Raw genomic sequence first — 12,331 nt, forward strand, 5'->3', positions numbered from 1 at the left:
GAAAACGATATCACTTCCCTGCTATTGAGGGTCTTTCAATCTTGTTTGACAATTGATTTTATTTGCATAGAAAGTGTTGAATTTGTGCATTTGGGTCACATATTTTCACTGGGATGTCTTACTGTGCTTGTTGCCAACTCACCTTTGCACTTGTTTAATCAGGTACTGGGTCTGTGTAAAAACAAATATTATCCATTGTGCAGGTCATCCCTACGGGACTTCGAGTGGAAGGGATGACTAATCAGTAATGAGTTCATCTCAGCTGGTTTGTTACAGGGTTTTACCTTAAGGTCCCTGTCTTTATATGTTGTGATGTCCAAGAAATTGACATTACTGATATCTAATATGGATATGAACATAAAATGAGTATTATTTGTGGTAATCCAATCAAAACATCTTCTAAATGACGCCTCATTTCCTTCCCATACCAGAAACACATCATCAATCTATCTTTTGCATACTCCAATGTTATCTCGAAAATGGTTGGTGCGGGTATACATCTGAGCTTTTCAATGGATTCCACATACAGGTTAGTTACTGTGGAGTCTACCAAGGCCCCCATGGCCATGCCTCCTGTATGATGGTAAACAATATAATTACATTAAAAAAAGTTTTCTTTCAAGGACTTTTATGGGGCCCAAAAAAGATAAACTCTTGATTTGCCTGCTTGTGAAATTTCTTGCAAAACATCTGCCACTATCCTCAGAGATTCTATCTGAGATATGTTAGTACCATGCAGAACAGAACCATGGAGAACAGAGTAATGTTGGCCAGCAGTTATTGCTCCATAATTTCATCAAGGCGCAATACATACATTAAATATAAAATATTCAGCGAGTAAAGAACTTGAGATTAAAGTGAGGTTATTATTTCTTGTAGGACCCTTAACATAAACACATGTAATGGACGCAGAAGTATCCTCTTAAAAGAAAATGAATTCATGGCAGAGAAAACAGCACAACTGATTAAAACATTTCACAAGATACAGCGTTTAGTAGCCATTCAGGTTGCAGATCAGTAATGGGGCTTCATATAAAACAATATATTATTAGGACTCTAATAACTGCATGCATGAGTAAATACACAAATATACAGTTGGTGATAATGTGTATTTGTTTTTTTTGTTCTCCCAGTAGTGGGTACACTCAATAGGTTATGTACATCCCACAAGTCTCCATACATCTCATTCACAAGGGTGAGTCATCTCATTCACAAGGGTGAGTCATAAATGTATGATTTAACAGTGTGAATCTTTAATCATTCAGACAAAGGTATGACTCAATATGTGTGCTCAATGCCCAGAGGTTTATTACCATAATGTATTATTGCAAAAGTATAAGTGACCCCAGGTATATAGAGGTAATGTTTTTATTTGTAGATTATTATATGATGTGCATGTTAAACCTTCAGAAGAATTTCCTCCAGCATTGCTAAGGAAACATGTTAGACTCACAACGATAATGAGACACTAAACACAGAACGCAAAACAAGGATCAAAAATTGAACATGGAAAGGTTTCTTTGAAAGATGAATAAGAAACTGACTTATGTCACACGAAACATAAGATTATGAATGAGGCTAATTTAGGTCTAGAATGGGAATAGTTAGATCATGATTATTTTACTATGCGATAAAATGAGAAATAGGTGTGACTGTTTCAATAAATGTGAGTTTTGTAATAAGAACACATTCGTGGCAGCTATGTTTTGCTACTTGTGGCAGCACACCTTTTCTCAGTGATATCCAAAGTGGAGGAATAATGAAGTACTCTATTCCATTCTGAAATTTCATTAGGACCAGGAACCTTTGGTTGGTAGTGTATGGGAGTGTCTAAAACCATCATGGTGGTTAGGCACTACTTTCTTTTCATCCGATAATCCATCAGTATGAAAGGCTTGATGGCTAGAGGGAAGTACCATTGCAACTTTTCATGCTCCTCGCCTCCTTGTGTGCCATTGGTTTTCTCATCACTTGGTCCTCCAGCTAGTACCAGAAGTTGGGCCCGATCAAGGTCTTCTAGCGGTTTTCTTTTCTGCCAAGAGATCTTTCTCCAAGATAGGCTTTCAACCATGGGCTGCTCTGCATAACTCTGATTTTATGACTTAGGCAGCACAATAGCACCAGGGAAGGGCCGCCAATACGTCAAGGTGAAGAATAATAGGGCAGGTCTTGGGCCACTCAAACATGAGCAAGCTTTCTACCCCACTGAACACATTCTGAGTTCAATCATAAATCTCTGATGCATGCACCTTATAAAGGCTGGACTAGACATGACTTTGTTCTCGCTCGAACTTCGAATGAGTTTTTAGAAATGTAACTAGATTGAATTGGTCAAATTGTTTGTACACATTGGTTCATTCAGGACTACTTAATACTAAAAATGCAATAGCATTATACGGTTTCACACAGAGACAAGAACTATTGCATACAAATAAAATTATACAGTAGACAAAATCTAAATAAAATGCTATATGAACACCCAATTAAAGACACATGTTATTGACAATGAAGCTATTTGTGAGATCACCTGTGGATTAGCAATGCTATTGAGCACAAAACACTGATGTCACGTATAATGTTACAAAAAAAATACAAACAATAAGGATAACAGTTAATGTAAATTGGCCACTGTTGTTAATCAAAAATGCACATTTTGGGTATGCCAATGCATATACTACAATGCATTAAAATCCTTAGCATGCTGTGAATTACTCACTTTGAGGAGGTTAGGGGATGGCTCCATGGGGATCCTGGGGGCCGGGGACTGCAGCCCACAACATTATACTGGCTCTGGAGGCATATATGGATATCTCTAAGGCCTCAACTCTATCTTAATCCTCATGGGCTGCATCCCACATAGAGATGAAGAATGTTCCTTGTGGTCCCCAAACAGGGGTTTTAGTATGCATCTAGGTGTCAGAGAAATATCTGGCCTGAGAATGACGGCTCATGATCCACAGTTTACGGGATGCCACAAGCCCCATGGAAACCAAGCACCATCCGCTAGAAAGTGTGCAAAACGGGTTTGGAGTGCACACTGCGAAGTATCACAGCTATGGCAGGGGGAAACTTGTAGATCATACTGTCGGGAAGAGGAGCACACATATGGAGAAACACCAGTGATACAGACAGATGCTGCCATCCCAGCCAAAGGGAAAGGAACAAGATGGTAGACCGCCTTTTGAGCTTTTAGTGCAAAAGAGCCAAGGCCATATCCTCAGCACAAGCTGTGTCACATGTAACACTGGTCGTCCAATCAGGACGCAGTCCTAGCCAGGACCCCAACAATAAGGACATACGCTACAGATTGCAACATAGATGTTCTAGGTTTTCTATTCAGAAACACAAGTGCAGTAATGAGGGGTTTATACAAGGTAGCCCTATCAGACCAAGACTGTGTGATTTAGGAGTTGGTGACCAAGGGGAGAGGCAATAGGAGAAAGAGGAGGCGAATGGGAGGAGAAACCAAGCAAGAGAAAAGAGGGGATAAGAAGGGCCAACAAGAGAGAAAAAAAGAGGAGTGTAGGGACAGGTTGGGGCAGGCAGAGGAAACTACACAGGAGAGGAGGAAGTGCAATGGAAAGAGGAAGGAGAGGACAGAAGTGGCCATCAGGAGTAGAGGGGCTGCATAAAGCCTTGCCTAAAAATACAACAGTATGTAGGAGTCCAACTGCCGCTGAAGAGTCAGTTGCCCGATATCCGTCAGATGACCTATGGGTGCCAGGTTGGTGGTTGTCGATAGCAGAAATTCTAGGTGGACCACACACACAATAAAATGTCCTGATGGATCCTATGCTAGCTAAGAAAGACCTGTACTAAGAAAGAGGTCCTCAGGAACTCTATCAAATCCCAGAGCATATGAACGACTTTATCATCTGTGGAGGGTGAGTACCAGACCCAGAAAGACATGGACAGATTCAGAGCTATGGTCCTAAAGGGAGGGGGGAGCTAATAACCACTGTGCTGGCAGAAAATAAAGACGCTAAAATACTCAGAATTGGTTTTGAGTTGTCTGTTGATTCCTCAACAGTTGGAATGCTTTCTGAAGATCAGTTCAGCAGAATTTGAACATCTGTTTTTGGGCTCCCAGGCAACAACGTGAAGGTTGAACCCCTGCATCATATTCAAATTGGTAAAAGAAAAGTGCTCAGTGGAAAAGGTAATTGCATTTAAATGTAGGAAAGAGTTATGTACCAAACATGCAGTTAGTTTTGAAAGTTATAGTTATACAAATAATCATCAATAACCTTCTTTAGCATAGCGGGTGGGAGCGTGTGCCTTTTCAGCAGTAAACTTTGATCAAACAAGAACATTGGAAAATTCATGTTTACTTTTTGTTTCTTCACAGTTTCTCTGTATTACAATGCACTCAAACCTGATTGTCTGTTTTAAACAGTAAATCCAACCAACAAACAGTTCAAGTATTTCTTCCAAGTACAGGACCTCTCAAAGAGGTTCTTAAGGCACTAGCAATGCTTTCTGATTCTTAATGGGAGGCAATAATACAGATCAAAAGACCACAGACACTTCAAGCAAAGTCAAAGATAACCAATTTCAATTTTAAATTATGCAATCTATGGTATTGATTTTAGCTGACTTTATCACACTTTTCTGATTAACTGAATGTCTTTCATGTGTTGAATAATAGCAGGTCAATCTTGGAAATGGTAAAGTGCGCCCAATTATAGCAAAGAGTATAACAAATGTTATCGCTTCATAATATTTTAGGAAAATTGGAAGCTCAAATGTGCACAACACTGTCATGTTATTTTGGTCACATTACATGACTCACATCAGCATAAATGTGAGAAGTTAATGATGTTCCCATCACTCCTAAAATCATTAGTAATGCCTGCCTTTTGTTTACTCTTCCTTGCCATTAGAAATACAAAACTAGATTAAATTTCAATTTATTTTTACCTTTTGTTTAATCCAAAAAATGCAGTCCGTACATTTTGAACCCATGAAAATCATTATAGCACATATTTCCATATTTTGACTATCCCATACTGATGGCAAAGTTGACTAGAGATTTCACACAGGAAGCATGCCTCAGGTTAGACAGAAATCATGTATCATAATGTAAATAAAGTTGGCATTATCTTATGGAAATACATTTATATACTGCACCTGAATTTAACTTTATTCGTTTTTTCATTGTCTCGTCGTCAGATACGCTACTTGATTTCCGCCGTCGATTACCTGAGGAAGGAATCATGCAATGAACTTTTGGACAGTGATCACCTTCTCCAGTAATTACAATGGCCCAGGCAAGCGAGTTGATGGGTCGGAAATGCATTTGAAATTGCTGGATATATAGTTAAAGTTTTTGAATAGTCTGCATCAAAACCAGCCAGGCCTCACCTTTGGAGTGGGAGAGGTTCACTAGATGGGCGATAAGAGGTATTATTTTAGGAGAATGCTCCTGGGCTCCTAGTCCTAGAATCGTGTCTTCCTGAGTACACGTTGGGCGAAGAGATGAAAGTAAAGGGAGAATAGAAAATTGCTCAATTTAATTAAATTGAAATGTTTCCCATTGACACCATTTACCCTTCCAGAGGGCCACGGTTGAAGCTGGCATTAGACGTTAATGGACCATTTAATAGTTGCCTTTGGCAATTTGAGATTTTTTCTGTTGATGGATTACTATAACCACCAGCTTGAGGTTATGTGCCTATTTGAGATCACCGCAGAAAGGGACATTGACTTAATGAGGAATATTGTCAGCCTGAAAATTGTTTCCTGACACCTAGGTATTGGTCTTGCTTCCACAGTAACGCATGGCTTGCTATTGAGTCAGACACTGCAAGATTACACTCACACTCGCAGGGCAATGGCTTTCTGAGACGACTGAACACAGTTATAAATACATGTGTGCACTTGGTTGAAAGAAATGGGCTGCAGGTACATGAAGTACTGGTAGCACTGATGCACACATATCTCATGAAGGCTGACCACGCAATGGTGTTTTGCCTTCTGGGGTTCTGCAAGACCAAAAGAGGGCTTTTGCACTGGTTACTGTACAAAAACAAAAAGGCTTAGTCACTAGTGTGGATATCCCTAGTGTGTATGCCACTTAACTCACGGCTAAAAACAAGACAAAAAAAGAACACAATAAAGAAACCCCTAGTTTCAAATGAGGAATTAAGGCATACATGTACATGGCAAGAGATTGTGGTTGTGAAAAACTCCATGGAAGTGTACTGAAAAGGCTGGCCTAGTATGTTGAACCCGTGCAAATCGAAGAATACCATCTCCTGTGCATGCATAGAATGGAAGAGTTTGGAATGAAGAGAGAAAGATGAATCTGCATTGTATATCACATCTAAGGGAACCAGGTGACAGAGGCAATGGTTCCTATGAAATTGTGGCAAGACCACTGGAAGGAGATGAGAGAATATGAAAAAGTACACTGTGCTTTGAAAAATCAACGAGACAAATGAAGAAGAAAACTGGGAAGCGTGGTGGTAAACAATAGTGCTACACAGGGTGCACAGCACACACACACTACCTCTCTCTATCTCTTTGTTTTCCTCTCTCTATCTTTCTCTCTTTTTCCCAGTAGGTATACAGTGGTGTAAAAAGTAAACATATCTGATTTGGGACCAAGATAATGCTCCAAACATGCACCCCCATTATACTGCAAACTACAGAACACCTGAGCCACTTCACTGTTCCGATAAAGCGTGTATGGATATATAGCCATAGTTGAACCATACATAGATTGTGAAAAGCCCTGTGTCATCCAGAAGGAAAACATTACTAAAGACAATATTGACACACATAGCTACAAACCTTCTCTAATGCATCTAATGTGTTGTTCATATATTCTTGATTTACCATTTGTGTTGTTGTTCCGAACATCTGAATTGTGGTCTGTTAGTACCCAGTCACCTGTTTTGAAAGAATGAACAAAAATGTTTTCAGCAACGACTGGCATGTTTTATGAATGAAATGTAGTACATCACAGGCAAATGCAAACGGTATGTTAAGTACATAGACAATACTACTGACCCTGAGGAAAGTTTGATAAGCTCTTATATGTACTGAAGCCTAAGGACCATATTTAGTTAATGATGCCCCAGTTATTTGGCACATAAAGAATAGTGCAATGCAACAGGATGAGGATACAGTGAAAATGGTTTAGCAAGAAATATCCATCCCCTGTTTACTGCTTTCCTACACCCTAAACTCTCATTAAAATGTTAATGGAACATACCAGTATGGTGTGAATCAAAAATACCCATTTAGGCTTCTTTGTTTTTTCCTGAAGAGGGGATCCATCTTTGTGGAGTGGCAAAAGTGTATTAAGAACATGTATAGTTTTATTTTTGAATGTGAAACATGTGTTCCCTGTTGGTAGGCCCCTCTGTCCACTCCACCACTATCCACTGCAAAATTTGCTCATAACCGTGTAGAGCTAACATAGTATTCACTGCTTATTGCTACGCTCTCGAGTGCTATCGGTGGGATGAGAAATTGAGGTGGGCCTAACAAGTCAGCAAGAAATATTTGACAACTGGAACTGAGAAGTATCTGCCACAACTGAGCATAATTAACAAAGGAACCTTTAAAATAGCTGTGTCCTATGTAACTAGGGTGAGGTTTCACAGACAAAAGTCAAGCTTCAATGTAATATAAAACATATCTGGGAAGAAAGGGAGAAACATGTATCAAAAACATGTGCAACATAATGAATTATTAGACAAGAAATCATGCATCAAAAAACATTAAAATAAAAGAAAGATATCAAATCAAAAGAGGCCAGTGCATGTTCTGAACCCAGTGAGATATTTCATAGTGCTTAGGTACCAGCTGCAAATATATGTTTGTACCCTGTGGGTCAGAATTTCCCAACCCAGTGATACAGGTCAACAGGTTAAACTGACTTTTGTAGTGAACTATAAATTGTAGATCACAGCCAACCACCCCCACCAAAATAACAGAAAAACTGTGCTCTACCTTCTCAATTCCAGCCTACCACAAAAAATCTAAAGATTTACTCTCCATGTATGTCAGAACAGAAGGGGGAAAGAGGGGATAATATGCCTGTGGTTTTTGGCTACGGCATGGCCCTGTCTGAAGTCTGAAACTTACCACCCATTGGGATCAAGCACTAGGGTATCTAGCCCATTAATGGATATGCACTGTTTTGTATTTATTGAGGATACAGGTGTTTCGACCAGAATCACAAAAATAAGCTGCAAAGTCAGTGGGGCAATGTTTATTCAGGTGCCATAAAATAAAGGGATCGATAGATTGTAGAAGGCGGCAGGATGATGGGAGGGAATATGAGAGAGACTAGAGACAGGAAATTGCATAAAACAGAGTAGATATGAACAAGCTTGCACAAACTATAGGTTATACATGGGAGAGCAGAAGTGTCTAAACTCTGAGAAGAGGGATAATGTGAGAGTAGGGAGTGGGAACATGTTCTAGGTTAAGGAGGGGATGCTTAAATGTAAATGGCACCTTTGAATGAGTGCATAGTGGAAGAGTTTTTAACATGGAAGGGAATTCAAGTGCATTTGTGTAAGGAGGGAAAAGGAGTAGAAGCAAGAGGGGAGCACAGGGAATATAAGGGAAGAGAGATTAGGAAGTAGAGAAGAATGCAGTGTGCACAGTGAGTCTAGTGATAGATACTGTTAGCTAGGAAGGGGAATAAAGTCCATGGAGGGCTTTCAAAATGAGAAGTAGAACTGTAAAGACAGATTGGTTTCTTATTGAGTGCCCGTCCACACGTAGGTGGCGTTTGAGAGAGGAATTGGGAACTATGTAGTCGATACGGTTAGAAAAGTTGAGTGTCAGGTGGAGTGAACGCATACATTGGAGTCCCAGTAGGAGGCAGGCATAGTAGTCCCGGTGGCCAAGCAACAAGGTTAAAAATGGGGTTGTGTGGCCCTATCTGAGTTAAATCCGGGACATCCCAGAGATTAAAAGCTGACTCATGGAACAAATTGAAAAGGGACAGAGTGATTTTCAACCTATTCTACTTTGATGTCCTTTTCAAGTATACAAATTAGGTGGGATTAGAAAATGTCTATTAGCACCCAGGGTGGGCGCTGCACTGAATCATGTTGTTCAGGTTGTAGTTTGAATCTAAGGATCCAAGCCACTTTTCTGAACAAGCTGACAGCTGCTCGCACCCACCCGGCAATATTCCCCCACTTTCCCTTCCCTCCGGCTGTTGCCTCTGCCCCCTCCCACTAACCATATTTCTATTTACCCAGTGTCACCATTGCCGCTCCTGCATCCCATGCTGCAGAGGAAACAGAAGAGAGGATTTGCATGGAGCCATGCCTTCCATTTGCATGGTGGCCATCTTGGGTGTGTATTTGTTTGAATAAACAGTTCCAGGTGAGCACACAACCTGCTAACTCAAACCTTGCTACCAGCATCCTGGTTTAAAAATCTGGTGTGCTAATAGAAGTAAGAACCTCCTCGGCGGGCTTCATGGCCCAAGTCTTGCATGTGAAGCCTGCAGGGCAAGTTATTATTACTATAATATTACTTAAAAATCGGTCTATAACAGAAAATGTTGACAAGTTTTTGGATATTCACAAAACAGGAAATTATCACTAGGATATCTTAGTATCTAGGATACTTAAGCATTAGTGCCTGAGGTTGGGGGCAATGCTGTCTAAGAGCAGAGGATACCTACATTTCTTTACTGCCCCAGCATTAAATTTAACAGCTGTGCTTTATTGTATTAATTTATTTACATGTTTTTCTCCTCATATTTTGGCTCCCACTTACGAGGGTAGATTGCATTGTTATGTCCACAGCTCTATACCAACGAGATGTTCCATCAATCCATGGAACAAAAGGACAAATTCGAAAATGTAAAAAGGTGGCAGTGCAAATGGAAGAGTCCTGGATTTCAGACCCTGGAATTCAGGGGGTAGACTATCCCCTGAAATCAAAAGTGATGTTTTCCCTGTTTTTGTCATGTTTGTGTTAAAATACAATCACTGTTTTGTTTAATGAAAGTCGATCGAGATAATAACATGGAATAAAAAATGTAAAACAGGAATTCATTTCTAGGACCCTTACCAGTGCCAAGAAATGGGCTTTAATATTTCTGGAACGAGTGCACAAAGGAAATCTGGTGTCAAGAGTCAGCCTGGTCTACTGAACTTCAAGCAAGGGAAATTGCACCAATTCAACATATTTGCTTCCCTCTTGAATCATTGGGCATTTGAGTCTACTCCATGAATTAATCAGCCTAACTTTCAGTTCATGCAAGTTTGGCAGAGAAGGTGGATAATGCCCAGTGACGGCTCCTGGCAATGAATCACAGACCCTGACAATAATCCAACTGTTGTGTCACTTCCCAGTTAACTGCCAATATTGACCCTCCTCGCATTCTTACCTTTTCTTTGCAATTCTTCTACTCTTGCTTTTCTAACATGTTGGAGAAGAATGGGTGGGAGTAAAAGACGATGGGCCTCATTATGAGTCCGGCGGTAACCAGGCGGTAAAACCGCCTGGTTACCGCCGGACTCGTATTACCATGCGCCTCCGTGATTCCCGGAATTACCGGGGCATTACAACCCCGGTTTCCCGGGAATCATGGAGGCGGAATGGTGTTAATCCCCATTCCCATTGAGTCCTATGTTTCCTCGTCTGCCAGCAGGCGGGCGGTGTTAAACCCGCCAGGTCAGACCTGGCAGGAACATCACCTCCCGCCTGCAGGAGTTGTGATCGCCCGGCATGGAAACAACGGTGGCGGCGGGTTTACCGCCACCGTTGTTTCCATACCGGGCGATTTGTAATGAGGCCCGATGTGATGCTGTGAGTTGAGCAGATAGACTAATAAAACAGAGGCAGGTGGAAAAAAGTGGAAAGTACCGGAAAAGGCAAGATAGAAGACTGGAAGAATAGAAAGTGCTTATGGTGGCATAGCTGGCAACTGGTTCCATGTCATAAGTGTCACCTTCTTCCAGTAATGCCCTTTTTAGCAAAAGGCACTTTTCATAACAGGATGTGCAGGCCTGGCATTATAATGGGAACGCAGAACTACAATTGCAGCATGAAAAGTGCTGTTGGTGACAAACCAAGACTGAACGAAGGTGTCCCTCATATTCATACGATACACCAAGTTGTCAACTATGAGATAGGTTCAGGTAAATTAAACTCAGAGTGGGCGTGATGGAAAAAATTGCTGCCATCTGCTTCCTTTCAGATCCTAATATCATTTGAAGTACAAGTCATACTTCTGACACGTTCTTCTTTAAGGGTGTGACATCCAGGACTCTTCCATTTGCACTAATACACATCTTTAGCATATGCACTTTATCCAGCCAGTGCTCAGCCTACAAGGATATCTCAGATAGCTCTGTGGGTGAGGTGCAGGCTCTGCGTGACAACCACTGTCCCCATGGTACACCTCTTGCTGCTCATTGAATAGTCGTAGAAATCTCTGGAATCACCAACAGACTCCTGGGGACAGATCATCTGACAATTGTACCAGTGCTAAAAACAACTGGGCAATTGCACTTTATCCAGTATTGGTAATTGTGTAATAGAGAATGGTGTAAACAGCCGTTTTGCCAATCCATATTACATGAAGGTATTTGAACTGGGGACAATTAGCCAGTCTCATTTTTGTTCTATGTTTACTGCCTGACATACAACGAACAATATTTCGCTCCAAGAAGCTTCCATCTTTCAATTTGGAATAGTGGAGGAACATTTCATTTTTTTTCTCTACTCTAGGAACATAAACAAAACAAAAAATACGTGTTCTTGCTTTGGTTGAAAATGTTATATGACATGGCCCCAGTTAAGTTTAAATTAAGCCTTATTTGCTCTACTCGCCACCACGCTGGCAGAGAAGGGGCAAAACCATTTCACTGCATTGACAAACATCTTAAAGTAATATGGATTGGGCCAAAATTTGGTCTGCTGCCATAAGAGATGAGGGCAAAATAGCATTATTCTTAAAGATATGTGGGACATGTTGGGTTTTGGGCATGGTAAATGTGTGGGAGCCACCCTTTGCAGAATCACTAATAATTAAGATGAATTAAATGCAGTCCTGTCAACCAGTAATATCACATCAAACTTACTTGGCCAGCCTAGTTCACTGAACACATATGTATAAACAGTGCTGTTGATCCTCTAGCTTTTAGGGTCCTGTCAGGAGGTAACTATCAATGGACTACAACTAGTCTAAATGACTAATACATCCAGGTCCCTAAGACGTGTATTAAGAGATCATGATGCACTACGCACAACATAATCACCTCTGCCTTAGAGGTTGTCTTTGAGAATGCAGCCCCTCACAAAATTCACTTCGAATCCAGATTGTCTTGTTGCGGGTGGTGTT

General features: G+C 40.8%; 1 protein-coding gene across 1 annotated transcript in view; it reads right to left on the minus strand.

Moving 5' to 3' along the window:
* The window catches only part of LOC138491761 (NACHT, LRR and PYD domains-containing protein 1a allele 5-like), a 421,673-nt gene that overhangs the window by 79,292 nt on the left and 330,050 nt on the right, over positions 1 to 12,331 (minus strand). The window contains exons 13-14 of the mRNA XM_069618461.1: positions 6,841 to 6,894; positions 5,131 to 5,202 (exon numbers count right to left, since the gene is read on the minus strand). Of these exons, the coding sequence (XP_069474562.1) occupies positions 5,131 to 5,202; positions 6,841 to 6,894 (126 nt within the window). The remainder of the gene's footprint in view (positions 1 to 5,130; positions 5,203 to 6,840; positions 6,895 to 12,331) is intronic.

This window comes from Ambystoma mexicanum, chromosome 10, assembly GCF_040938575.1.
Source record: "Ambystoma mexicanum isolate Mex_15411 chromosome 10, UKY_AmexF1_1, whole genome shotgun sequence".
NCBI classification, from domain to species: Eukaryota; Metazoa; Chordata; class Amphibia; order Caudata; family Ambystomatidae; genus Ambystoma; species Ambystoma mexicanum.